This window comes from Idiotropiscis lumnitzeri, chromosome 16 (genome assembly GCF_059441095.1).
Source record: "Idiotropiscis lumnitzeri isolate Australia: NSW breed Sydney's pygmy pipehorse chromosome 16, RoL_Ilum_1.0, whole genome shotgun sequence".
Lineage (NCBI taxonomy): Eukaryota > Metazoa > Chordata > Actinopteri > Syngnathiformes > Syngnathidae > Idiotropiscis > Idiotropiscis lumnitzeri.
In genome coordinates, this window is record NC_142406.1 from 4,146,128 (window position 1) to 4,173,898 (window position 27,771).

At 42.8% G+C, this 27,771-nt stretch overlaps 4 protein-coding genes and 1 long non-coding RNA gene across 9 annotated transcripts in view; 4 read left to right on the top strand and 1 right to left on the bottom strand.

Annotated features, from left to right (window-relative positions):
- Positions 1–823: 823 nt before the first annotated feature.
- Positions 824–15,566, top strand: LOC148320940 (protein argonaute-4). Of its 3 annotated transcripts, XM_088318698.1 has the most exons (20): positions 824–1,005; positions 5,263–5,434; positions 5,502–5,622; positions 5,743–5,924; positions 6,043–6,179; positions 6,489–6,623; positions 6,774–6,861; positions 6,999–7,146; positions 7,252–7,371; positions 7,755–7,916; positions 9,583–9,731; positions 9,869–10,053; positions 10,184–10,343; positions 10,676–10,847; positions 10,976–11,119; positions 11,305–11,439; positions 11,514–11,615; positions 11,686–11,885; positions 11,984–12,136; positions 14,134–15,566. In XM_088318698.1, the coding sequence occupies exons 1-19, from the start codon at positions 987–989 to the stop codon at positions 12,090–12,092; spliced, it is 2,640 nt and encodes an 879-aa protein (XP_088174824.1). In that variant the 5' UTR covers positions 824–986; the 3' UTR covers positions 12,093–12,136; positions 14,134–15,566. The 3 variants fall into 3 exon arrangements, with proteins under 3 accessions (XP_088174824.1, XP_088174823.1, XP_088174825.1); XM_088318697.1 differs by having other exon boundaries at positions 11,984–15,566; XM_088318699.1 differs by having other exon boundaries at positions 9,598–9,731; positions 11,984–15,566.
- A 614-nt stretch (positions 15,567–16,180) lies between these two features.
- LOC148320941 (claudin-4-like) lies at positions 16,181–17,765 on the top strand. Its single transcript, XM_088319208.1, has one exon. The coding sequence runs from the start codon at positions 16,896–16,898 to the stop codon at positions 17,583–17,585; it is 690 nt and encodes a 229-aa protein (XP_088175334.1). The 5' UTR covers positions 16,181–16,895; the 3' UTR covers positions 17,586–17,765.
- Positions 17,619–19,116, bottom strand: LOC148320942 (AFG2-interacting ribosome maturation factor-like). Its single transcript, XM_088319209.1, has 4 exons — positions 18,718–19,116; positions 18,351–18,530; positions 18,156–18,274; positions 17,619–17,981 (listed from the first exon to the last, which is right to left on the bottom strand). Exons 1-4 carry the CDS (start codon positions 18,984–18,986, stop codon positions 17,941–17,943), a joined length of 609 nt encoding a protein of 202 aa, XP_088175335.1. The 5' UTR covers positions 18,987–19,116; the 3' UTR covers positions 17,619–17,940.
- An 87-nt stretch (positions 19,117–19,203) lies between these two features.
- LOC148320943 (borealin-like) lies at positions 19,204–21,966 on the top strand. Of its 3 annotated transcripts, none has more exons than XM_088319220.1 (11): positions 19,204–19,349; positions 19,607–19,699; positions 19,862–19,990; positions 20,120–20,160; positions 20,227–20,302; positions 20,462–20,529; positions 20,600–20,682; positions 20,771–20,866; positions 20,939–21,068; positions 21,186–21,272; positions 21,457–21,966. In XM_088319220.1, exons 2-11 carry the CDS (start codon positions 19,609–19,611, stop codon positions 21,484–21,486), a joined length of 831 nt encoding a protein of 276 aa, XP_088175346.1. In that variant the 5' UTR covers positions 19,204–19,349; positions 19,607–19,608; the 3' UTR covers positions 21,487–21,966. The 3 variants fall into 3 exon arrangements, with proteins under 3 accessions (XP_088175346.1, XP_088175348.1, XP_088175347.1); XM_088319221.1 differs by having other exon boundaries at positions 19,213–19,349; positions 19,620–19,699; XM_088319222.1 differs by lacking the exon at positions 21,457–21,966 and having other exon boundaries at positions 21,158–21,271.
- A 2,557-nt stretch (positions 21,967–24,523) lies between these two features.
- Positions 24,524–27,771, top strand: part of LOC148320944 (uncharacterized) — a 42,021-nt gene continuing 38,773 nt past the window's right edge. Inside the window, exon 1 of the long non-coding RNA XR_015846993.1 lies at positions 24,524–24,563. This is a non-coding gene — a long non-coding RNA (uncharacterized LOC148320944). The remainder of the gene's footprint in view (positions 24,564–27,771) is intronic.

The window sequence follows — 27,771 nt, forward strand, 5'->3', positions numbered from 1 at the left end:
GCTGTTCTTTATTTGCAGGCCATCCATTCATTTTATTTCCAACTTTGTCTGGTTCAAGTGAGTTGGAACAGGTCAATTAGGAAATATTGTATCGATTTCTGCCACGTTTTACATTGCAGACTGTGTGGTCATGTGATTGCCTGACTTTGCCTGACTGCTTGACAGTAGTCAAATCGCGTCAAATGTCATTAGTTGTAACGTTAGATTGGCAAAACGGAGTCAGGTGAGACTATCATCTAATAAATTAGATTAAACAAGCAATATTAAATACAAAGAGCGAGTGGAAAGTTGTTGAACGCAAGGCTTTACAAGTGAGGCTTCTGTCCCATTAAAACAGCCTTTTACAAGCTGAAAAAACATTCAGATCACAAATGGATTAAGATGCCAATAGAACTGAAGTTAGATCTCAGTGTAAATGCTTTTAAATACAGGTTAAAAATTGACGCTGCCCCTACGATTAAGGTATTTTATTGTATTTCTATATTATATTCTTGCGCTTCATTTTCTTTTTGTTATTTTCGTAAACTACTAAAATAAGTAGTTTATTGTAAAGTATTGAATTACCTGCTGCCCTGCCTCAAATACTTGGCTAATAAAGATTATTCCGATCTGACTGCATTCAGCCCATAATCTACTCACAAGCTTTTCATTTTATAATTAGACTCATGCGGTTAAATTGTTTTCTAAAACGACTAATTTAAAATTTTGTGTTAGTGTTTACTGGTTTTATGAGCGATTGATGAACTCGCGCATGCGTACAAAGCGACTGCCTGCTTCCCACTCGCGCATGCGCAGTTACAAATCCCCAGCGCCAGAAGCGGCAGTATCAGTAGTTAGGGTCAGCCAGCCCAGTCAACAGCACTCCTCGCTGTCTTTTATTCCTTTTTCTTAAATTAGCCACTTTAAGCTTCGCGATACCGCCCCCAATTTCAGCGTCGGTACGGAGCCGCCAGGCCGGGACAGAGTCGGAGAGAGAGGCCTCGGCAATGGAAGCGCTCGGACCCGGTAAGAAATGAGTAGAAATGAGAGGGCGAGCGTGAAGCGGAATGAGCCGCGCATGCTACGCGTGTGTTCAGGTGTGTGGGTTCACTGGGGGCCGCGGCTGCGTTGAGGCCTCGAAGCACTGACGGCAAAACAAACGCAGACCCACCCCGCGTGACATTATTTGACGTGGAGTGGAATCCTTTACTCGAACGTCGAATGTCTGTGAATTGTGCGTGTTCCGCGGACATGCCCGTTTGGTTTTTATTTATGTGAGGCACGCACGTCTCGTCGTGTCGGAGCTGGTATTGTGTGAGTGGGGATTTAACTAGGACCTCCTTCCTCCCTTCCGCGTCGTAGCGTGTTCACGTTGATGTTTACACGACACTTTTTTTTTTCCACGTCGATCAAAACCACGATTTTTTTGGGGGGGGACATTGTCTTGGTCGATCTTCGTTAAATTGTGCCACATCTTTTCCCACCCTTAATCTCGAGCCGTTTTATTTTTGAGGACAGCGTGCTCGCTTTCTGGGCTGCCCTCCTGTTCGAGATTCGTCCCCCCCCCCCCAAAAAAAAAAAAAACGAAGAAAATGAAGTCGCTGGTGATTTTTAGTGGTCGTGTTATTGCGACGGGCTCATCTGCCTGGCCGGCAGCCATGCGTATGTGAGGACACAGCGGGAATAGATGGATGGCGCTTTTCACCATCACACGGCTGCAGGCATGCTCCATGTTACTCATCTGCTACATGATAACAAAGCCACTTCCCGGCTGTGCAGTTGTCTGGAGGAAGCGTGCACCTTAACACCAGGCGATAACAATTACAAGCTGCGATTTCCCCCCCCCCCCTTTTTTTTGCAACACAAATAAACACATCCTTCCTCTTGTTTGCGATAGACTGCTTTGTTGAGCATAATCAACATTTTCCCAAAATATATTTGCTCACTCATGCAAGCAAAGAAGAGCGGCATTACAGTAATTCATTGGTGCACTTTTTTGCAGTGGAAATTGTAAATGTGTTAACAGATGCTGGGTTTGTGGAAGGGCCAATGGAATGCAGGGAGAAAATCAATTGGACAAGTATCCACAGGTGTGTGTATTCACACCCCGTGGAAGCTTTCATGTTTTTGTTTGGGTCGACTATTATGTAGATTTCCACTAAATTGTAATCAAACTAAATGATGCGTTGTTGCAATTTTAGCAAACTTGCACCATGAGTATTGAAGCAGACTGGAGTGGTCGCCAATTAAAAAAAAAAAATGGGCAACTCACACGTGCGTGCCAAGCAATTGAGCACTGCACTTCTAAAGATGCACTGAAATAAAAAAAATTACAGCCCTTTATTGCGTTTGAAGCTCCACATACGGTATGCTTTTCTGTAAAAACATGTTGCAATTGTCAAGGAAGACGCAGATTGTCGCAACACGAGGAGAGGGAATATAATTTTTTTCGACAGGGTGTGCAATCAATTAATCACCCCTCCACTGACAGCACCTGTGCATATCAGTGACAAAGACTCTCCACTCTTTGCTTTCTAGCCATGGTTACATCCTGTATGAAATTCTAAATAATATTGTAAAACAATTGACATTTATTTATGCCGTACATACTGGTTTGGTATGATCATTTTTGCAATATCTCCAAATCATAACTTGTGCCCAACAGCTACAAACGAGTTGCTGAACCCGAGCCAGGCCATTCGGGGTCAGCCGCGTCTCTGTCAGCGGCGGGCCTTGGACCATTCAACGTTTCAGTCGGTCTTGCAAAAACAAACAAAACTTCAGATAAACTCTTGTAAAGAAAGCCCCATCAATTTTAGATTGACAATTGAAATTGTGGATTTGAAAGTATTCTAAAAAAAAAACAATGCAGTTGCGTTTAACATCGGCTGTGGTAAATTTAATTTGGTCCTCCGCTTTCTAATATGACTCAGTTGTCAGTTTTGACCTACAGAGAGATTCATGCTGTTTTTGGCTAGAACATTGGAAATGTTTGCTTACACCTGTTTTGCTACTTAAATAATGAACTAAGCAACGAGGAAAAAAACAGACCAGTTTACTCTAAGGACTGACAACTGAGGCAAATGAGAGTCTTAAAAAAAAGGTAACTTGATGGTTGAGTATGCACGAATGTAACCCAAATTCATGAAGTGATAAATGAAGCTTTCCCTCAGTCGACTGCAGTTCCTTAAGCCAGGTATTTGCAGGTGTGGGCGTCAGTGCACAGGCCGCTTAGTCCTGTTCAGTCTCTGAGTCATCACCAGGCCCGACCATCATGCTCACTACAAACCCAGCTGTCCAACTGCGTGATCACGCTGTGGTTACCAGGGACACATTAACGCAAATTTGTACCTTCATCGCGGCACATGTAAATGTGGATGGAAAAAAATAAAATAAATGCGTGTCTTTTCAGCCCCATTACCAACAAACATTAGTTTGGTACTTGAGTACCAAAATAACTTAATTGAAACGTGTGTGTGTGTGTGTCTATAGCAACAGTAAACCACATCGTCGCGATTGTTGTCTTTGTTGAATCCATTAGCAGACTACAGAATGTCAGCGTATCTCCAATTCCGCCTACGCTCCCCATGATGGAAATGCAAAGCAGGTTCAGAACTGTACCACTTAGCAGTTAACAAGCGTTTTCTATGGTGGTCTTTGGACATTTAGGTGGCCATTTAAATGCAAGCTGAATGGTGCACGCTGACTCCATGATCATTGGAAAGATTGCCGAACTTACTGCGGAGATGAGGAAAAGTGTTTTTCACTTTCATTCTGAATAAGTGATCGCTTAGTTTGGAGTATGAAAAATATATTGTGATGCACAGACTGCTTAGTGAAGTCACATTTTTTTTTTCATAGTCAGTTTGCAATGATCCATTTTTCCAAGTTGGGGCATGGCAGCTTTTAAAAAAAAAAATCTTTATTTATTTTTTAAAAATAATTTTTAATTTACTGATTAGGAAAAAATATATTTTTTTTAATTTTTAATGGCATTTTTATATTAAGCAATAAGGCATTTACAAGGAGCGCAGTCATTTAACAAAACTCTCTAAAGCGCTAAAAACCAATGAATTCTAAATGCTCGACCCCAATGAGTTTGTGGCCCATTTCTCGTCGAGCGCTGGCGTCAACTAAACTCGCATGTTACGACAAGACCGTACCGCTATTTGATAAAGACAACACTGGTAATAAAGGCGCCTCGCATTGTCAAGAAGGGTGAGTCACACGCAGACAGTCATACAAAGCTAACAATAGCAAGGCAGCAATCAAACTACTGCGACGATGCTGGAAGAGTGTTTAGCTGTGGGGGTGGAGGTGGGGCGGGTGTGTCGTTTGGGGCCCACTCTTGATAGGGGCATACAGGCGAATGTGTTTTGGTGAGGCAATGGGGTCCTGATTGTCTGTGCTCTCGCGCCTCACTTGTTAACTGGAGCGTGTGGCTGCATGGAGTTCATCAGGACCCCCACAGTCCTTTAGCTGTCAGTTGACAAAAGCATTAAGCAAACGCCCCCCCCCCCTCGCCTCGACCCTCCTTCAAAAACACCAAATCTGATGACATTGAATGTTGTCATGCATGTCCAATGAATTCAACGTGAAGATAAACAAAGTGATCGCATTCAAACGGAACTACTATCACAAAGCATTTATCTTCCCATTTTTGGTGAAATCATGTGAGGGTGGGGTGGATGAGTCAGTATCTGGAGGAGGGAGCTGCGATATGGCGGCGCCATTCACGTCATTAGCTTCTCTTCCGATAAACTTTGTGGTCTAATTTGATGACAGTGACATAAATGGTCATATCTGCAACACTATATTTAGGTAGGATGATTTGATTTAAAATTTTATATGATGTGTATATATTGTTGCAATAAGGCGATATCTGCGTCCCCGTGTCAAATGTAACGGTAATCCCAGACTCGGCGCACCACCCCTCCATATGGCGTTGCCGCTGTCTGTCTGAGAGAAGCCTCGGCTTTGTCTCAATGTTTGGGGCGGGTGCCCTCGTATGTCTGGGTGGAGCTGGGGGTGGGCCGACTGATAATTGGAGGTCATTGTTTCACTGGCCTCTCTTTGACCCACATGATCAGGGGCGCAGAGTTGGGGATCAATCACAGCACGTGTGCCCATTTCCAATGCAGGTGACCCTCAGGAAATGGTTAACAAGCCTGGTGTTGAGACGCTTTATTGAAATTGGAAACAAATCTGCAATTCAATGATTTCCTCATCATTCTTTTGTTCTGGGCAGTGCGTCATTGATGGTTGTTCCTTTCCTGTCTGCAGGCCCGCCTGCCCCTACCTCTCTGTTCCAGCCTCCGCGGCGTCCCGGCCTCGGCACGGTGGGGAAACCCATCCGTCTCCTGGCCAACCACTTCCAAGTGCAGATTCCCAAGATTGATGTCTATCATTATGATATCGACATCAAGCCTGAGAAGCGGCCGCGGAGGGTCAACAGGTAGCGTTGCATCAATTTGGAGAAGCCTGCTGGCGCGCCTTAGCGCCCGTTTTTTGTTGCCTTGCAGGGAGGTGGTGGATACGATGGTGCGGCACTTCAAGATGCAAATATTTGGAGACCGACAGCCTGGTTATGATGGGAAGAGGAACATGTACACGGCGCATCCACTGCCGATAGGGAGAGACAGGGTTCGTATCACACGTTTCCTGAAACTAAGACACACCCACTCAAAATAATATATTATCCTGTTCCATAAAAGTTGTTCCCGTTGAAAGTATTGTCCTGTACACTTTCTCCGTCACGTTCAGGTGGATCTGGAGGTGACCTTACCCGGTGAAGGGAAAGATCAAACTTTCAAGGTGTCCTTGCAGTGGGTGTCAGTTGTCAGTCTTCAGATGCTCCTTGAAGCCTTGTCCGGTCACCTGAACGAAGTCCCGGAGGACTCCGTTCAGGCTCTGGATGTCATCACGCGGCATCTCCCTTCCATGAGGTCTTCATTTATTTGTCTATTACAAGAGCTTTTTCAAAATATGTCGCTGTCTTATAATGCTGGTGCAAATCATTCCAGACTGATTAATCCCGATTTATTATAATTTTTTTTTTCACAGATACACTCCAGTAGGGCGCTCGTTCTTCTCTCCTCCTGAAGGCTACTACCATCCTTTGGGTGGAGGCAGGGAAGTGTGGTTTGGTTTTCATCAGTCCGTCCGTCCTGCTATGTGGAACATGATGCTCAACATCGATGGTAAGGCTGGTCGGAAAAAGAAATATTATTTTTCTGGGCGATTAGATTGTTTTGAAGAGGGACCTGCTATGTGCATAAGATGCACCATTTCGACCCAATTCACGTTCTTGAAATAGGGCCTGCCTGCAACCCGTTTGAAGCCCCCTAAAAGCATCTGTACATAATCAATGCCGCATTCCTTTTGGCCTGTTCCATTTGGTCCCGTGCTCAGCCCGCGATATTTCATGCATGAAATTGTTCTGCTCATAGTTACTAATTAATGGAGGGGGACTATTGAATAAAGTGGCGTCTCTCTTTTACCCCTCCCAGTGTCGGCCACTGCGTTCTACCGTGCACAGCCTGTGATTGAGTTCATGTGCGAAGTTTTAGATATTCAGAACATCAACGAACAGACCAAACCCCTGACTGATTCGCAGCGTGTCAAATTTACCAAGGAAATACGAGGTGAGTGTTGGCTAAATGGTGTCGTATGAAAGTTTTTGTCAGAAGGGTTGCGAGATGTGCAAACGATCACTGTGTTTCCGACGAGCACAGTGAAAATGTGTGGAAATTGAATCCTGCGTTGCTGTAGCACTTGTCTTCTTGTTTTAACAGGCTTGAAAGTGGAGGTCACACACTGTGGTCAGATGAAGAGGAAGTATCGTGTGTGCAATGTTACGCGCCGGCCGGCCAGCCACCAAACGTAATTTACTTGCAGCTCTTGCCATTTTAGATTACTCGATCTCGGGTTTTTTTTTTTTTTTTGCGAATTTGAATAAAAAAAATACTTTGCCTGTATTGTTTCTTTGCAGTTTATCCACATTGTCCTTTTCTCGACAGGTTCCCCTTACAGCTTGAGAATGGCCAGGCAATGGAGTGCACAGTCGCTCAGTATTTCAAGCAGAAGTACAATCTGCAGCTCAAGTATCCACATTTACCATGTCTGCAAGTAGGACAGGAACAGAAGCACACTTATCTGCCATTGGAGGTGAGGAGGAGATGATTTTATTTTTTTTCCTCTTTAATGTCATGAAGCAACTTTCACAAAGTTCCTCTTAATGATCGCTCACCTTTTTTGTATGGGCGCTTGCAGGTGTGTAACATTGTAGCCGGACAACGCTGTATCAAAAAGCTGACCGACAACCAAACGTCCACCATGATCAAAGCGACCGCTCGCTCGGCCCCTGACAGACAAGAAGAGATCAGCAGACTGGTGAGTGAAGACATATGTCGGGGTTCTCTAAGTAACTTAATTGCTGCCGAAGATGAGTCGCATTGTTGCCGTGTATTGCAAAAATTTAGTTGACTAACAATTGTGGTGCCGAATTTAATAGTGGGCATCGATGGCAGTGGATTGCCTGCCGTACATTTGTATTTATTTTATTAACACGAATGTCTTTCTGTTCATCTTTGTATGCCAGTGACTTTTAGTTGCAGGAAGAACAATTTAATGTTCATCCACAAGAGGGCAGAATGCGCAATTAGTTTTGTGTTCAACTAAACATCCATTTCTTTTTCTCTTGGCATGAAAAGAATGCACTTGGCCCTCATTTCCTTCGCCTCTTTTTGTCCTAATCTTCCCTTCTCCTTGCCCAGGTCAAAAGCAACAGCATGGTCGGGGGCCCCGACCCGTATCTGAAGGAATTTGGCATTGTGGTGCACAATGACATGACGGAGGTGACAGGACGAGTGCTCCCAGCGCCCATGCTACAGTATGGGGGCCGGGTGAGTACAGACACAGGGCGGGACTGTGGCAGGGTGAGTATCGGGACGGGGCTACACTTTGGGGTCGCAAAGCCAAATGATGAATGCACTGGTGGGGGCATCAGAATGAATGATGGAAAAAAAAAAAAGGGCTTTTTGTTCCAGGTTTGCAGGAGTAGTTGAGTTATCTATATAGTAATCCAAAATAACAGCACACATTGCTGCATCAAGGTCCTAACGGCTAAAAAATATTCAATCCCGTCCAAACTAACAAGGAGGAATTAAATATGAAGTAAACCTGGAACGAGTCCTGTGTGGGGAAATCCTGTGGCGCACCTCAGCAGTCTCAGTGTGCACATCCTCGATACCAAGGGCGGGCAGTTAATTTTACAAAGGGGTCATGTGAGAAACTGGAGCAGTTGGCGAGGGCGCGCCAACGTCCTCAATTGGGTTCCATATTAATTTAATTTATTTAACACATTTAATTGCTTTAATAAGCTGTTATTTGTGGCGCTATGGAATTTTATTTGTTAATAAAGATGACCTTTTTATTAGACCCACATTGAGGACATGGGGAAAAAATCAAATCCCTTCCAAAAATCCTAAGCACGAAAGACTGCTGGTTCACCCACTGAATCTCAATTCAGCCAGCTGGTCCGCATCTGGAGAGAGCGAGCCAAGTTGTGTGATTGATGCTCAAATTATCTGTAAATGTTTTTATGTTGATCCATGTGAAAATCATAATGGTGAGATATTCCAACACGATTTTTTTCAACCCATTTGAAAAAATGTCAACGTACTGCCCTCGTCTGTGAGAATGGCTGAATTGAGATTCCAAGGATTGCGAGTAAGTGTGGCCATCAGGATGTCGATGAGACTTGTTATCACCCAGCGCAACGTGTCCGGCGGTAAAATATTTTTTTTACAAGCCAATTGAGTTGCAATTTGGCATTCTTTCAAGAAATAAAACACCCTCCAATTCTGCTGACACAAAATACACCCCTCTGATCTCTCTGTAGTAGCGTTGGGATGGATTTCCTATTTTGTTGCACACTCGATTTGCAGTTGTTCCCGATGTTTGATTTAAGAGCTCAACACGGCTCTTTCTTCCACTTTCAATTGAACACTTGGCCATTTGCCTCCTGGGACTGCAAGTCTAATCGGCTTCCAATGAAAACCTTTTTTAAATGTGAACTCCCATTTCTCTCCTTGCTTTGAATGAATTGTATAGATTTCATTTTGAAACTGCGTGCTGTTTGGTTTTGCTTGCATGCGGCAGTTGTTTAAAAAAACTACACCGCTGCCTCGAATTTCTGCGTGCATGTTTAATATGGGAAAGGCTGGAAATAATTGAATTGCTATTGCTGACATAATCCTTTACCAATACCGATATGTACATGGGTTAAAGAAACTCAATTAACTACTCGGGTCATTTGCTAAGGGGCCTACTCGGCTCTTAATCGACTTTGGTAAAGCTTGTTAACCGAGGAAGAAAGCTTCTGGCCTTTTGTATTTTTGTCTTTACAATCATACTGAAGTAGGAGCGAGATATTCTGTTTAAGTCATGCTATCAAGCGTAAAGTAAATGTACAGATTAAGTTAATCTGTGCAAAGCATGAAACTGCAAAAGAGTTGAATGTGGCTATCTTCTTGGCTTGGAATTCATTCAGTAAATCTCGTGTATCGGCTCGTCCAACCGGGGGGTTGACTAAGAGGTCAGGGACTCTCTCCGCAGAATAAAACGGTGGCCACGCCCAATCAGGGCGTGTGGGACATGAGGGGCAAGCAGTTCTACGCCGGCATCGAGATCAAGGTCTGGGCTGTGGCGTGCTTCGCGCCGCAGAAACAGTGCCGAGAGGACTTGTTGAAGTGAGTGGCATCGCTCGCAAACGCTCTTGGTCGTCTTTATAGCACGCTTTACGACAGGCTACGTTGCGCTCGATGGAGAGCTTTGGATGTCTTCTGCTTCTTGCTGACCGCTAATGAGCTTGGCTTAATTTTGGTAGGAGCTTCACTGACCAATTGCGTAAGATCTCAAAGGATGCTGGGATGCCCATTCAGGGCCAGCCATGTTTCTGTAAATATGCCCAAGGAGCGGACAGTGTGGAGCCAATGTTCAAGCACCTCAAGATGTCTTATGTGGGGCTGCAGCTCATTGTTGTCATCCTGCCTGGCAAAACGCCCGTTTATGGTAAGTGCGCTGTTTTTTTGTTTTATGTCACAGTGCATGAGGCAAAACTAGAAGAGGCTTCAAGAATATTTAGTGATTTTTTTTTTTTTTGTTTTGGGCGATTTGGTCAACCCTGCGTTGTTGTCCACAGCGGAGGTGAAGCGGGTGGGAGACACCCTCCTCGGCATGGCCACTCAGTGCGTTCAGGTGAAGAATGTTGTAAAGACGTCCCCACAAACTCTCTCCAACCTCTGCCTCAAGATCAATGCCAAGCTGGGAGGCATCAACAACGTCCTAGTGCCGCATCAGAGGTCTGGATCCATTACAAAAAAAAAAATTCTATTAATTTTTTGGGCGTACCCAAGTCACAGAGTCACTTGGTTTTGTCTATTTGCCAATCCAGAGTCCCGATTCAATTTCTAGACATTGTATTAAATCCTGTCTGTTGTCTTTATTTTCGAATAAAATAACGTGATATCTTTTTATATGGCAGCTGTTCAAACCACGTAAACAATCAAATATGTCCATAGTATATCAGTGGTGTAGCCCAAAATAATTAAACTAAAATCAATTGATTTGAATGACTTCTTGAAGCTCCATAATCTTGCAATTTTTTAAAAATGAATTTCAATGTCTTGTCCAGACCGTCCGTGTTCCAGCAGCCCGTCATCTTCCTGGGTGCAGATGTCACTCATCCTCCAGCAGGTGATGGGAAGAAGCCATCTATCGCGGCAGTGGTGGGCAGCATGGATGGCCATCCCAGCCGTTACTGCGCTACAGTGCGAGTCCAGACGTCCCGTCAAGACATGTCCCAGGTTTTTAAATCCTTTCCATTTGCAGTATTATAGGGGACAGGTTAATGTTTCTTACAAGAGGAAATTAATTCGGATGAAAAACCTGAAGGTTGTTAATTCTTTTTTTTTTTTGGGTGTTCTTTTTTTAGGAGCAGCTCTTCAGTCAGGAGGTCATTCAAGATCTGACCAACATGGTGCGGGAGCTCCTGATCCAGTTTTACAAGTCCACACGCTTCAAGCCCACTCGTATCATCTATTATCGGGGCGGCGTGTCTGAAGGCCAGATGAAACAGGTGCCACACGATTTATTATGCATGTAGCATTGATAAAGAAATGTTGTCCTTGTAAACGTAGCAATGATATAAATCTCAAAATGGTTATACCAGTTTGATAATAAAAAATGGCCGTGACTTTTTTTTTTTTTTCCTTAAATAAATAGATCAACCCCTTTCCAATTGTTGCTGTTGTACCTTTTCAGGTAGCGTGGCCGGAGTTAATAGCCATCAGGAAGGCGTGCATCAGTCTGGAGGAAGATTACCGGCCCGGCATCACCTACATTGTGGTCCAGAAACGCCACCACACTCGTCTTTTCTGCTCTGACAAAGCTGAGAGGGTAAGAATTTTTGTAATTATTTTTTGTACAATTACATTTATAAACTCTATGTTCTTTCTGTGCGGCGCTTTTAGGTTGGGAAGAGTGGCAACGTTCCCGCTGGGACCACAGTCGACAGCACCATCACACATCCGTCCGAGTTTGATTTCTATCTGTGCAGCCACGCTGGAATTCAGGTGAGCCACACATACTCTTAAATCCACGAGAAGGCAAATTTGGCATAACATTTTTAATAATTTTCCCCAGGGTACCAGTCGTCCATCCCACTACCACGTCCTGTGGGATGACAACTGTTTCACGGCCGATGAACTGCAGCTCCTCACCTACCAGCTGTGCCACACCTACGTCCGCTGCACGCGCTCCGTCTCCATCCCGGCACCCGCCTACTACGCTAGGCTTGTGGCTTTCCGGGCCCGATACCATTTGGTGGACAAAGACCATGACAGGTGAGTTCTGGCTTGTGTCTGAAATTGTTAGTTTGTATCATTAGGCTAACATTGACCCCCCCCCCCCCTTTTTTTTTTTTTTTTTTTTTGTCTTGCAGTGCTGAGGGCAGCCATGTGTCCGGCCAGAGTAACGGTCGTGACCCCCAGGCTTTGGCCAAGGCAGTTCAGATCCACTATGACACCCAACACACCATGTACTTCGCTTAAAGTCGCGAGCCTACCTGCCCGTCCAACGCGTGGACTTCCATCCCGTCTGTATTCTTAACCATTATCTGCTCGTCTTTTCCTCGTCGTCTTGTCTTTATCATCAGTCACTTTTTTTTTTGCCCTCCATTTTCCTAAAATGTGCACCAAAGCGACACTTTGACGGGGATTCTGTGTCCGGTAGCTTTTGAATGAAATAAGCTCAATCCATCGTTCCCAGTCAGGTCGCCCTTCAAACCAGCAATTTAGCACTGCGAACCCGCAGGGGGTTTCCAATGCACGGAAAAAGACAGGAAAATAACAAAAACAAACAAAAAAAAAAAACCCACACATACTACTAATTGAGCCATTATTTTTGTGTTTGATTTTTATTGTAATTTTTTTTTTCTGAATCTGAATGTCTGCGTTCGTATTTTTTAAGATACACTGAGCAATGGGGTGTTTTGGCACCACCTGTGTCGACGACGCACTTTTGCTCTCCCAGCTAAGCAGGACTCTGATCTACTTTTACCTCAAAGCCTACCAGGGCAAAATCTGTCACAAGGTCTTGGGTTTTATTGGGTGGTCGGGAGGGAACTCTACATGAAGTGATGGAGTCGGGGTGGGGTTGACCTTTTGAGAATATATATATATTATATTTTTTTTCCTTTTTAGGAGTGTGTTTTAACTTTTTCTTCCTTCGGTCTTTTACAAACGAGGTGACCTGGGTGTCCATACCCATTACTGCTTTCCTCCCATCCTTGCGAAAGAGTAGCCGGTGTATGCGTGTTTGTCTTCTGTAAATACATGTACTGTTGTTTTGTGTGTGTGTGTGAGAGCGTGTGTGTGTGCGCACGTGCTTTCATGGCAGGCCACTGAATTGTAAAGGGAAATTGAGGAGATAACTGCTGTAAATGCCTCAGATTTGTTGTTTTTATATTCACACATACCGTACATATAAACGTATATTTACATCCCTAGAGCAGCTTTGAGAGAAATGACTTAAACGGGCCTCGTAGAGGCGTTGTGAGGATTTCTAGCAGCCCCCGGGTCTCTTATTGATTCAAATAGTTTGATGGACGGGATTTGCACACATGCAACGGTTAATTTCCGGTCGTCGGTGACATTTCATCTGGGCAGCCGTATCAGCGCTGCCTTCGGTGTGGCGAATAGGATTTTGCTTTGGACCTGTTTATCTGATTCTGCTGGATTTTTTTTTTTTTTTTTTAAACTTATATCTTTAGTAGTAATTTCTAGGACCTTTTTTTTTTTTTTTCAATTTAGGTCTCATTTGCAAATGATGGCCAATTCATTGCACTGACCCGGGACGCTAGGCAAGCAACAGAGGGCACTCTCGATCTCTATTACCTTTATGCATTTATACATACGAATCAATAAAGCAGATTTGTAAAAATTTTAATATAAGGATGTTTTGTGGTCATCTTAAAAACTGTTGTTTAGAATTTAGTGCTACCATTGATGTCGTTATCGTGGTTGTCATTGTTGTAATTGTTGTGATTTGACCTTTTTAACGTCAGTTGCGGTGAAATCTTTTTCCAAGTAGTTCAGGGGCTGCAGGGCAAGGGCGGTTGAGGTATTTTATTATTTTTTTTTTGGTTGGAACTTTGTGGTAGCATCCCGGCTAATGGCGACAGTGGATAGTCACGCTTCCTTCGTCGGGTTCAAGGACAACTTGAAGCTTGGTGGGGCTTCCGTGTAGCACTCCAGAGTGATGAAGCAGCTCTGCTTCTGTGTGTCACCGTCTGTCGGTTCTGATCGGTTAGCTGGAGACAATCAGGGATCGTTATTGTAGTGGATCTAGATTGGGGGCGGGGCTTTGTTTTCAAACGGTTTGCGATAGGCAATGAGATTAATTTTTTTTTAATGGTTTCAATTACTCTGTGTGTATTTGATGTATACCCCTCTTACTCTTAAAAGTTTTGCGATACGTGTGAGTTCCTTGTTCTCATTTTTTTTTTTTTCCACACTGGATTGAATGAATTGACTTTAGCATGAGCACTGCCCCTCTCGATTAACTCATTAAACCATCACTTGCCTTCTGTAGTTGCACGAGCGGCGCCTCCGAGTGTTGCTTCCGGACAGCCAAGAGCGTCGGGTTGGCGGTCGCCGCGCACGCCTCATCAGGGGGGTACAGCTCAAGGTAAAACCCTTTTGTAATAAACCACCCGTAAAGCAGCAGGTTTATTATGAATGAGTTTGGGCACTCACCTGTTGAAGGCGTGCGCGACGGCCTTAAGCCGAGAATGGGAGGCTTGTCCGGGGATTGCATGCGATAATTTTTGGAATTGCGTGAAAGGGGGGGGGGCGCTATGAGGCAAATGGGAGGCTGTGGTTTAATATTTATCTGGTTTTACAAATTGACTATTTAACGAAGCTCAAGTCTGATAAACTATCTTAGTGCTGTTTTGTAAAATGGCAGCGTAAAGCAATATAACCCAGTTTGATGGTTAAAATGCGGGAAAACAAAGCTATAATTCTCACCATTTGTGATTTTTGGTCTACTGTTGTCCCTGTAATTTTTTTTTTTTTCCCCATCCATGTTTCATTTGCTTGTATCAATCAGTGGAGATGTGCATTTGGTGGTATAGTTCTAGCCTTTAGACCATTTTTGTTGACTAGATTTTGCTTGCCTGCATGCCAGAGTATTTTACTTAAAAAGAAAAAAAAAAACATTTTGGAATCATATTTATAAGGATAAAGACAAAATATAAATCTTTTTTTTTTTCGGTGTAAATGTTTATCACTTTGTTGAGACTGTTTAGCAATATCTGTTTAATCTCGTGTTTTTTTTTTTTTTTTTTTAAGATTCCCACACAATGTCTATCTATTGTCAGGCGAAGATGTAAATGGCGGGTCTGCTCTTTGGGCCGTGTTCAAATTCAAACGAGGTACTCTGTTCACACACGAGCCCGTTTTAAGAGCATACCCCCTCTGCTCTTTGCCTAGTTACAGTAGTGAGCCTCCACATTGTCTCCTTCCAACTTTATGCTTGTGGCCAAGCCTCTTTTTTTAGGGTGTCTCCTTTTGCCATGGCAACACCCCTCTCAAGTCACAAAAAGGTTACCTCTTTTTACCTATTAGAAATCGAAAGTTATTTCTATCCCAAAGGGGAGAGCATGAGCAACTGTTGAATTCCTGTTATCGCTTTGTTATATTACTTATCTTAATGGAGTTCTTTGTATTTTTTATTTTTTTTTATGGAGGGGGTCGTTTTAGCTCTGCTCTATAATTTTGTCAGCTAGTGTTCTCTAATAGCAATACAAAGTATTGGAATGCTTCAATTCAATGAATGGGGCTGTCCAACACTTTCTGACCAGTAGGTGGCGCATGTTGTTGAAACTCCTGTATTGGGCCATTCACGCAGTGTTGCTATTATGAAATGCTCAAATACATTTTTTTTTATTATTTTAGCCTGCAGGGAACTCTTGTGTTTATGTGCAAAGTTAATAAATTGGTATTTTATGCCTGTAACATTGATTGTGTCTTCTGATCATTTTACACTATTATCCTGTGTGTTTATTTTTGGCCCACAACTCATAATAGGTCATTACTGTAGAGGAGCATCTTAAAGATATACATAGTGAAATAATCCTCTAAATGTACCTTTTTTGTTTTCACTTTTGATTATCATCCCCCTCTAGCACCCCCAGTCCCGCTCCCTGTTGTCATGACTACTGTTACCTCGGTGAGCTGTGCTACAGAAGAAAGGAAACCCGAAACACAGATCTTGATGGCATATTTAATTCATTAGCACATTGGAGTTGAGTGGATGTAATGCAGCTGGGGAGAAGAGCAGTATTTATATTAAAATAAATCCCTTAATTTTTATTGGACATTTTACGATTAAAATGAACATTTCCACCACAATATGAGTACAGGCAGGGTACAATGGGTGACGTTTTTACCTCTACCCTTTTGTAGAGGACCCCGTGTTGTTTTTGTCAACTGATCCACCTCCCATCAATCTATTCCTTCCCTCCCTGTTGTTGCCCCCACCCCTTTGACTCTCCTCCCACCCACTGCCTCCTTGTGAATTGGAACATGTTCAGTGTTGCTCCGCCCACCCTCAAAGACAGTAGGTCATCCTTGGTGTTCCATTCGACCTGATATTTCAACACATTTGTGACCCTTTCGGGGTACTCTGTTAACGGTTGGTAGGAGGGGGGGGAGGGTAAAGCCGAGCAGCAGCTGAAATCTGAAGTGGCTTCCAGGCTTGGATCCCTGAGTGCTTCTTGTCTGCAAAGCGACAACGGATGAAGAGACTTGCTGCACGTTTTGCAGTAGAAATCTGCAAGTTAATTTCTTTTTGGAAGACTTTCTTATGGGAATTCCGCACAAGACCATGTGGATATTTTCTTCCAAGATTCAACCTTGCTTGATGTGAGGTTATAAGCCTGACCTATCAAGGTAAAGCTACGCACTCAAGTGTCATTGTTAAACTAGAAACATAAAGATCGGACGTGCCGAACTTCAATTTCACTGTACACGCATCGGCTGCCACAGGTGGCTGCACGGTCGTCTCCTACTCAATAATGCATTGAGTCAAGTGCAGGAATGAGAGGGAGGAGAAAGTGTGGAGCACTGTGATCCTTTTCACCGGATGGATGTCGATTACCAGGAGAAAGTGGGAGTGATTACTCCTGGACAAGATAGAAGAGGACACTGAGCATATGCTGACAGAAGTAGCCGCTTGAGTGCAATAGCAAAAAAAAAAAAAGACTTAGGGAGATTTTTATCTTGACCAAGACGAACGATAATTTCATCCTTAAACTGTTGTAATAACACAAGCGTTACACAGTTGTTACCATGGTGAACACTGGCATGCAACTAATCAGCTTCACCTGCGCCGTGACCGGCTGGATCATGGCGATAGCCGTCACGGCCCTGCCTCAGTGGAAGGTGTCTGCCTTTATCGGCAGCAACATCCTCACGTCAGAAATCAAGTGGGAGGGCATCTGGATGAGCTGCATCTACCAGACCACAGGCCACATGCAGTGCAAGACGTACGACTCCATGCTGGCGTTGCCTCCCGACATCCAAGCCGCCCGCGCCCTTATGTGTTTGGCTATTTTCATGGGCTGGCTCTCCTGCACCGTCTCCTGCTGCGGGATGAAGTGCACCACCTGCGCCGGGGATGACCGCCAAGCAAAGGCGGGCATCGCGCTCTCCGGTGGGATTCTTTTCATCGTGACGGGCTTGTGCGTTCTCATTCCCGTTTCCTGGACCGCGAACACGGTCATTCAGGATTTCTACAACCCCAACGTGCCCTTAATGCATAAACGAGAGCTCGGTCAGGCGATTTATCTGGGCTGGGCCGCCGCGGTTATTTTGATGATAAGCGGAGCCGTGCTGAGCAGCACGTGTCCTCTTGTGGAGAGGGGCGGCAGGTACCGCAGGGGCTACGTGGGGCGCAGCTTTGCAAATTCACCTGCTTCTGCACCGAATATCCCCAAAACCATCACATCGACAAGTCTCCCACTTAAGGAGTATGTGTAGAGAGAAAACATCAGTCAAGAAGCAATAGCAAAATGACAAAAAAGAAAATTTAATCCTTTGTTCCCGATATCGATTACATCAATTTTTTGTGTATTCGTTTCCTGTATATTCCTTACATTTTAAAATGAGTGCCTGGAAAAAGCTTCTATTGCCGTAGCCAGGAAAAAAAATTCAGGCTTCCATGATGCTTGTTTGATGTGTTATTTCCCGTCATCTCCATCTTCGATTAAGTTTGCATAATTCCAAACTGTGAAATAAAAGCAGTTAAAGTGTGAATCTGTTTATCTCAGTTTGTGTGTATTATTAAATATATTTAGCTTGAGGACATTCTATCAAGAAAAATATTTCCCTTCTCTCAGCCAGACTCCACGTAGAAGGACACTTTGCAAAGCGTATCTGAAATTGGACAAAGAAGGAATTACTTCATTACAATTATTTCAATCTGAATTTTTTTTTTTAAGTTAACTAGTCAAGTATGACTCTACGGGTCATCCAGAATAATTACACTCATGGTCTATCAACGTGAACAGAATGAATTTAAGTGACGTCTCAGTAATAACTGACATCAACCTGTGATTTGATCCTCTGCACTGGGCGTGTCCAAGTCTTTCCATCTCTTGGTAGCAGATCCCAAAAGGTTGAGGTTACCTGAACCGAGTGCGTGCAGCAGAGTCTTCCTCCTCGTGAATCTGAATATATGATTTGAGGAAGGGCATGACAGAGAGTGCGATATAATCCCAACGCAAACCTGGGCAAAGAGGATACTGTTGTCGATAGTGACGCTCGGCATCCTGCAGCCACTCCAGCATGTCGGCGACTGATGGGATGGTGCCTGAGCGCTCGGTGACTGTGACCATATCCAGAGTGTCTGTGTTTTGCTCATACAACTGGAAGAGTGTCAAGACCTGGTTGGTCATAGAGTCTCTCAGTGACTGAAGTGAAGTCCTGAGGGAAAGAGGGAGACAATCAGATAATGAGACAGATATCCATCCATCTGTTTTCGATAGCATTTAAGTTGTATCATTAGGGTCGTCCCACTGACATAACCTGTCAATTATTACATTCGTCATCAACAAGCATTTTGATACAGCAATTCACCCAGTGTCTTCGATTGCTTGATTGATGCTCTTACATATGTTCGTGAAGTTTGCACAACATCGTATCCATGGCTTGCGAGAGCTTGAAACGCAGTAGTTCTTCCAATTCTGCAAAGTCTTTCAGCGGCGTGTTGGAGATCTGGACGTTTGAAAGCGCCCTCGATTGCTCTGCCAAATTCTCCAAAGATGCCATCAGAGGGATGCACTCTGCTAACACGCTCATCCATGTTTTTTGGTTGTTTTCCAGACTCTGGAAGCTTCTCCTCAATGCTTGATGGATGGTAAGTAGGGCAGGTTTCGACATTTCGGGACGGAGCTGAACAATAAGTCGACATCGACTCGAGAACAACACATTTATGTCGTGTTTATTTTCGAACAACAACTATTGAACTACGTGTGCAAGTCGCCATCTTTTCCACAAGTTTTTACGTTACTTTTCGTCGATTTCCGGCTACTTGTTGTAAATAGATGACGTATAATACTCCTATTGGTTTGGCCTCCAAGGGAAGTGACGTAAACATTCTGATTGCTAATTGGTGCATTTCGCGTATGAGCTCCTCCCCGACGGGGTTTTCAAATTGTATTACAGTTTGCAAACCGCCTTGAGAACGAAAAAGTGACATTAGAAACGCATTTTACAAGGGATAACAGAGAGAAAAAAACTCAGGTAATAATACAAATGTCGGAACGTACAATTTTTTTTTAGTAGAATGAAACGTTTTTGACTATCAGAATCGAAAAGGTTTAAAGTCATGTTTGTTGCCTTGCATCTTTCAAGATAGCCTCAAACGCGCATGCACGAGCATAAAGACTCGCATTCATGTCGCTAACATTTTGAAAAGCAGATTTCCTGGAGCCTATTTCCTCGATGCATATTTCTATGTACGATTAAAACGTTTTACATTTGCTTGTTTTGACATCCAGTCATGGCTCCTAGGAAAAGAACCACAAAGCAAGGGAAAAAAACACCCAAGATGGTCAAACTCGAAGCATTTCTGGATGACTTCGACAGTGAAGGTAAAATGTGTTAATATGATGAAAAACATTATTCATAATAATGCTTACCTATCACTATGTATAGATTCTATTTTGTTTTTTGTGTGCACTTGAGTAAGTTCCTTGCCGTTTGTGTGCATTGCCGTTTAATCATTAAGCATTAAAAATGTATTGTTTTTGCAGTAAAAACAAGACTTGAACAACTGCAAGAGAGGAAGAACCAGCTAGCGAGAGATCTTCGCAACAGTTATAATGTGGCTCTCATTAAACTCCCAGCCAGTGTTAGGAAAATGACATGGATGCAACATTTCAGTAAGCATGACCAGCCATCCAGTTGTCTACATTTTGTTCGAATTTGTCAACATTGTGCAAAAAATATCATTAAGTTTTTCGGATATATGTACTCAACACAAATATATCTTCTTCTTTGTCTCACTGCAGAAGTTGAGAAACTCAAGTCTACGGAAGTGGATTCTTCTGAGGTGAGTTTCAATTGAGTGTCCCATTCTTCTTGTATTCCCTTGTTTATATTTCATTTCTGTTCGCAGAGACAAGAGGAGGCAGCGATTGTTGAGAATGTTGTGGCTGAGGACCACGCAGTTCTTATGAAAGAAGTCAAGAAAAGTATGCCAGTTTTATTTTTTTTCACCATATTTTGAGATGCTCTTAAAGGAGACGTGCTTTTTCCTATTTGCAAGTCGCCTTTCAATCACATTTGTATAGATTCAATTTTCCATTGTCAAACTATTGTCTACTTATTAAAAGTGTGTGTCTCCAACACAGTGTCGAAAAAGAAGGGCACAGCCAAATCCAGTTCAAATGATGAAAACACACCCAGAACGTTGAGGAAGGTAATAGCTCGTTTTGATTGACGAGTCATTTTTGCGGCGTCTTGTGTGTAACCGCTTGTTGTGCATTCAGGGGAAAACTGCAAGGAAGCCTCCAACGACATCAAAGCGAGCAAAAGCTCTGTCCATCAGCCAGCAAAATGTACCAATAAGAAGGTAAGACACACTTTTATGCTCCGACAAAAAACTTTCATCGTATTTTTTATTTTTATTTTACAAGGTCATATTGTCTTTCCAAATTCAGATCATCAAAGAATCCGATGGTGACTCCTGCCAGGACCCTGCTGGATTCCTCCTTGATGGGCCCGACGCCCCTCATCACGCCACGCTTTGACCCGAGGTAACTGCACCTGATGTTTTCTCGTTTCCGTCCAATCGACGGACTAACTTTCAAGCATTCTGGATTCCTCAGGCTTCCCAAGACTCCGGCCGTGAGAGTACCCCGCCACCAGGAGAGGGTCTACAGCATTTCCGCCAACGGCTCTCCCATCTCAGCCGACAACGGAGAAATTGTTATAAACGTCCCGGTTGGTAACGGAGAGGTGAGGGCACTTTAGAACCTTGGTGACGTGACCTTGAATAAAATGTCTCTTTAATCGCTATTTTTATTTTTTTTTTTATTAAATTACAGAGATAACACCAAGACTGTTTATTTGCAGAGTATTCAGCTGCTGGCCAGTCAGGTGGATTCAATGGATCTGTCCCAGCTGGGTGAAACCGCCATGAGGAGCATTCGCCGTTTGCAGGTACTGTATGCCCACCACATCTCTGATTCTGATTATTATTTATTTAAAACATTGACGCACCTCTAATGTAGAAAATTGACACCATGTTTGATTATGCTGAGTACAGTTTAGCGCAGATGGATGGGGTACATTTAGCCCTAATGTTATTTTTGACAATCTGTGTTCTCCCCTCTTTCTCCAACAGAATCGTCTCACATCACTGTGTGAATTCTAGATCTGACCCAGCTGTCTCCTGTTGATTTGTAAAATAGTTTTATCTTTGGATGCTTTTCAGCTGCCTGGTGGTGGCTATTTCAAAAAGACCGTCTTGGTGCTGTAGGGCGGTTGTCATCTGTTTGTTTTCCAACGTGTTCCCTCGGAATTCACTCACTTGACTGCTGTCCGTGTGCAAATGCGAATTTTAAATGTGTACGTTTTATTTTGTGTACTGTATCCATTTTGCGATGTCAATGGTCTTGGCTTGAATTTCTACTTTAATCCTTGAGAGGGGGGGGCACTCTACCTTTTCTTTTGTTTTTGCTTCACACTCTTAAAGCCTGGATTTTAGTCACATGTTCTTTTATACTGACGTGTTGTTGGTTGTATGACTTTTCATTTGAATGTACATAATACAGAAAGGTATTGATCACCAAAATTGACTGTATAACATTTATTGGAATCATAGTTGAATAAATGTGGATATTTATTCATCCTACTTATCAAGCGGTCACGGTAACTACTATTGGGGTTGCTTTGCAATACCTGATATTATCCGCAAGAGGAGGCACTTTAGATTAGAATGTATTAGGTGCACTGCGGCAAAACGCCACTAGATGGCAGCATTTATTCATTGATTTCCTTTGATATTTACAACGAATGAACGACTACTTTTGAGAACACGTTTAGGATATTTTTTTTTAAATCATTTGACAACATTCACCCTCATGCGATCCATGCTAGAGTTTTTAAGATGAATATCTTAAGGTATGTTGCTCATCTATTGGCTCCACTGCTCGTAAATTTATAGAATATTTCTAGACGAATCAACTTTATTATGACTTTAATGAATACGTTAAAATTCACAAAATATAAACCTATTTGAGTAGTAAACACCGCAAAATAATCACTATGGCACACACTGGAGGTGTGAAGGTTTCTGTGCCTTGCTCAAAGATACAACTGCAGGCATAATAAAACCATATAAATTACAAATAAAAATGTTTCCTTAATTTTCGTGCATATTCGAAGAATGTATGCTGAATTAAATTTATGAATAATAAATATGAAAAGGAAAGCTTTTTTTTATGCAAGTCAATACCCCGTGGCATCATGGGAAAAAAATGCTGCTTTATAGCATTAAGCTAACATTTTATCGCTACGTTCCGAGTTTACAAGTTAAATGTTCCACCCGAAAATCCTTGCACGCTGCCTCTTAATATATTGGCGGATTCTACTTTGCATTTTCCCTTTCTCATCAGTGAACTTTTGCTTATGCTCCAAGTTCCCTTGTCCTTCCGTGACTTTGTTTGCACAGAGGGATAATTCGTGAGTGGCGTCACACGACCGTTGGCAGGAAGTTGCAGCCTCTCCCGCTGCTGGCACAGGAACATGCACTCTGACCTTCAGGGACAAGTGAACTGCCAATTAGAAGCTCGTTCTAAAGCCTAAAAGAGCTCGTCAGGGTTTTCACCAGGGACGAGGCGTCGAGTCAGGCCGAGCCTCACCTTGGGTCTCCGCAGACGAGCGCACAAAATGCTCTCCAGCTATCCCCGGCTTGCTTCACATGCGTCATATGCTACCAAGGAGTGGGACTGGAACTCTGCCCCAAACAGAGACTAAAGCGTGGCCCCTTCCATCTGTAGCCATCTTAAGCACTTGATCATCTGCTGTCACTCACTGTGCAAAAAAAGACAAAAAAAAAATCACCTGCATATCCCTGAAAACGACAGATGTTGTGGTCAGCAGTGCATGCAGTTTAACTCCCTTGTTAGCTAGGTCTTTGCACACCTGCTCTACATATCCGAATCTTCGCAGATTAGCCTCTGAATCGGTGGCATCGCTTTTTTTGGTGTTTTTTTTTATTCTCTAGGTGGGTGGAAAATTGCCATATTGCACGGATGGCTCGGTTTTCAGAAAGCACGTGGGCAGTGGTGCAGTGACAGGTGCTGTGTATGAATGAGGCGGATTTGGAGGTCACGGAGCAACGCTTCCGCATAAATCATCCACGGAGATGTACGGGATGAACGATTGGAACCGGAGATATTGAGAACGGACTCCAAACCCTGAAATTCGACTTGAGTACATCTCACGCAGGTAAACACAAATTCACTTGAGTGATCGCAGCTATACCGCAATTTAGCCATTGGGGAGCAGTATTCCCAGATTAAAATGTAAATTGCCCTATTCTGTAAAATGTCCTCAAATTGCCAGGATGGCCGAGTGGTCTAAGGCGCCGCGTTCAGGACCCAGTCTCCCCAGGAGGCCTGGGTTCGAATCTTGAATTTCCCCATTGTGGGACTAATAAAGGGAATATTAAATTAATATATAAATAATATTGTGAAGTGATTTCAATAGGATTTGATAAAAAAAAATGCACATGTAAATTTCTGCATCGGCATACATCTATCTTTTGTCTTATTCAAGGGTGTATAAAACAAATTTGTGTTAATCGTACATCATGATGTTTTCTTAGGAAGCGTACAAATTAATGTTGGCTAAAGATGGTTTGAGTCATTTTTAAATTAATTCATTTTTATTATTATTATTTTTAAAATTTAATGTACCACACAAGCAATTCTTTGAGGGGTGGCCAGGGGTTTAAGTTCTAAAATGTACCGATGGTCTAAGTTATTTGAATTAAAAAAAAAAAAAAAAACATATTTTACTCATATTTTTTTGAAATTTACAATTTCCATGAATGCCTCTGCTAAGCAGGTTATGTTATCGGCAGTTTTGTTAGACATTTGGCTACTCACACTCAATACATGTTGGTGCCATTTGCCATAAAGAGGTTAAGTTGGGATTTAATTTATTTTTTATTAATATATTCAGACAAAAAATAAATAAATCCCACAGCAAATATTGCACCAATGACTAAATTTCGACTATATTGCAAGTAACTGCATTATTTTCCAGTTTAGCTTTAGCCACAGGTGCTTCTACTCAAGAGCTTGAGTGGAAGCACCTGTGGCTTTTGCCATACTCGGTCATGATTTATTTATTTTTTACTCTTAATTCTTTTACTTCCAGGTCCTGCATTTGGCTCATCTATTTTTTTTCTTGAAAATGTTCACTCCTCTGCAACCCATTGAAGTAAGTTCTGTTTACGTTGTCGACTTGTTCCGCTTTTTATCTTCACCCCACTTTTCATCCTCACAATTGGTTTTCTCTGTAAAGTGTGTATTCCTCAACAAAGCTATTCCCCTCCCTAATGGCCGGAGCCCTTTGGTTAATTGAGCTCCCAACCCCTGGGGAACCTGCCAAATTTCCCGCGAAGACGGATGAACCCGGTGGGGGCATGTTCTCCCGGAGAAATGAATTCACCATTGCGTCGGGGCCGCCTATAAATCCCATCCGTCAAGCGCTCCTCTAATCAATTAATTCACATACTTGCGTTGCCTGCTGCCACTGTCTCTCACTCAATCCACGGTGAAACAACCTTCTTTTCCTGAGCTTGTCAGCAAAAATATAATAATAAATAAAAATGTCACTTGGCGACGCCAAAAGTGATGATGTGGCGAAACGACTGACTGGTAAATGGGACCGGACGGGCCTCACGTGATGCATTCTAGACACGCGTTCGCCGGGTGGCCGGCAGCGTCCTGATGGTGTTTTGATGGGCGGTCCCGGATGACAGGTGCGATTGAAAAGAACATCTGCTGCCATTAAGAAAAAAAAAAATCCTGTGGAAATTAGTGTCGGAAGGAAGAGAAGCAGGAGGTTTGCTGATGGCGCAGGGACGAGGTTTTTCCTTGAGCTCCCTGGGTGACACTAAAAACCAAGATGGTTGTCAGCAAAGGACATCATAGTGATTGTTGTTGTGTAATAAAAACACGCGTTTGTATAGTGAATGTCCCTGGGTGCTGTACGCTAGTTCTCTAATCACACGTGAACCTAATGTTGAACAACTCGAGCTCTTTCGAGTGCCTCGTTGTTGACTTTGAAGATGAAGATTGAGCAGGACAGGAGGTAATTAAAAATAAAAATGGCTGACTTGACAGCCAGCGTTTGGACCTGGGGCTTTGGGGCTGGAGTGGCCGCTTTGGAGCGCCTCATGGTTGCCGTTATGTTTTTTTTCATGACTCAAACATGCAAGAAAAGTGCTTGATGGCGTCGTATCAATTTTATAATGCTAGTATTTGATTGACATGTGATATTGAGCAAGATCAACGCAATCAATGGTCACCCCTCCAGAGCATTTGAGAGCGGGGGTTACTACTTAATTAAAAAAAATTTTTTTTTTTTTTAGAGTGCATCGTTGTTGACTTTGAAGACAAAGGTTGAGCAGGAGGTAATTAAAAATAAAAATGGCTGACTTGACAGCCAGCGTTTGGACCTGGGGCTTTGGGGCTGGAGTGGCCGCTTCAGAGCGCCTCATGGTTGCTGTTATGTTTTCTTTCACGGCTCAAACATGCAAGAAAAATGCTTGATGGCGTCGTATCAACTTTATAATGCTAGTATTTGATTGTCATTTGATATTGAGCAAGATCAACGCAATCAATGGTCACCCCTCCAGAGCATTTGAGAGCGGGGGTTACTACTTGATTTTTTTTTTTTTTTTAGAGTGCCTCGTTGTTGACTTTGAAGACAAAGGTTGAGCAGGAGGTAATTAAAAATAAAAATGGCTGACTTGACAGCCAGCGTTTGGACCTGGGGCTTTGGGGCTGGAGTGGCCACTTTGGAGCGCCTCATGGTTGCCGTTATGTTTTTTTCACGACTCAAACATGCAAGAAAAATGCTTGATGGCGTCGTATCAATTTTATAATGCTAGTATTTGATTGACATTTGATATTGAGCAAGATCAACGCAATCAATGGTCACCCCTCCATAGCATTTGAGAGCGGGGGTTACTACTTGATTTCTTTTAAATTTTTTTTTTTTTTTTTTTATAGAGTGCCTCGTTGTTGACTTTGAAGACAAAGGATGAGCAGGAGGTAATTAAAAATAAAAATGGCTGACTTGACAGCCAGCGTTTGGACCTGGGCTTTGGGACTGGAGTGGCCGCTTCAGAGCGCCTCATGGTTGCTGTTATGTTTTCTTTCACGGCTCAAATATGCAAGAAAAATGCTTGATGGCGTCGTATCAATTTTATAATGCTAGTATTTGATTGACATTTGATATTGAGCAAGATCAACGCAATCAATGGTCACCCCTCCATAGCATTTGAGAGCGGGGGTTACTACTTGATTTAAAAAAATTTTTTTTTTATTTTTTTTTATAGAGTGCCTCGTTGTTGACTTTGAAGACAAAGGATGAGCAGGAGGTAATTAAAAATAAAAATGGCTGACTTGACAGCGAGCGTTTGGACCTGGGCTTTGGGACTGGAGTGGCCGCTTTGGAGCGCCTCATGGTTGCTGTTATGTTTTTTTTCACGACTCAAACATGCAAGAAAAATGCTTGATGGCGTTGTATCAATTTTATAATGCTAGTATTTGATTGACATTTGATAGCAAGATCAACGCAATCAATGGTCACCCCTCCAGAGCATTTGAGAGCGGGGGTTACTACTTAATTAAAAAAAATTTTTTTTTTTTTTAGAGTGCCTCGTTGTTGACTTTGAAGACAAAGGTTGAGCAGGAGGTAATTAAAAATAAAAATGGCTGACTTGACAGCCAGCGTTTGGACCTGGGCTTTGGGACTGGAGTGGCCGCTTTGGAGCGCCTCATGGTTGCCGTTATGTTTTTTTTCATGACTCAAACATGCAAGAAAAGCGGGGATAACTACTTGATTTTTTTTTTTTTTTTTTTTTTTTTGTTTCATGATTGAGAAGAAATTTGTCAAGTGAAGCACTAGTGGCCATAATTTAAAATGTACTCAATAATTTAATGAACAAAATAATTTAAGAATTGCAACAGCCGCCCTGAGGTTGTTGGTGTTTCCCCCTCCTCTGTTCGCTTAAATGTCCCCGTCAGACATCATGGCTGTCGTCAGCTATGAAGTCCCCATGGTCCTGACCTCCATAATTTTCCTCCCCTCTAAGAGTGACTTTAAACCATGTTTGTGTGTGTGTGGATGCACTAATGCAATCAGTACAGCTTTTTTTTATTTTTTTTTATTTTTAAACGTGAGCTTGCATTGGTTTGATTTAGATTCATATTGTAGCTGAGGAATTGTCCTGTGAGTGCCTATATTTCCTTATGGCTATCTGTAAATAATAATAGTGTATAAATAATTTATTCCTGAATTAATTACATTTCAAAGTGTCCCTTTTTTTCCATACACTTGATTACAAAATTTTTATTTAACTTTAACATCAGTGCATTGACAATAACATCCTGCGTGACAGGGGAAAGCAGGTGAA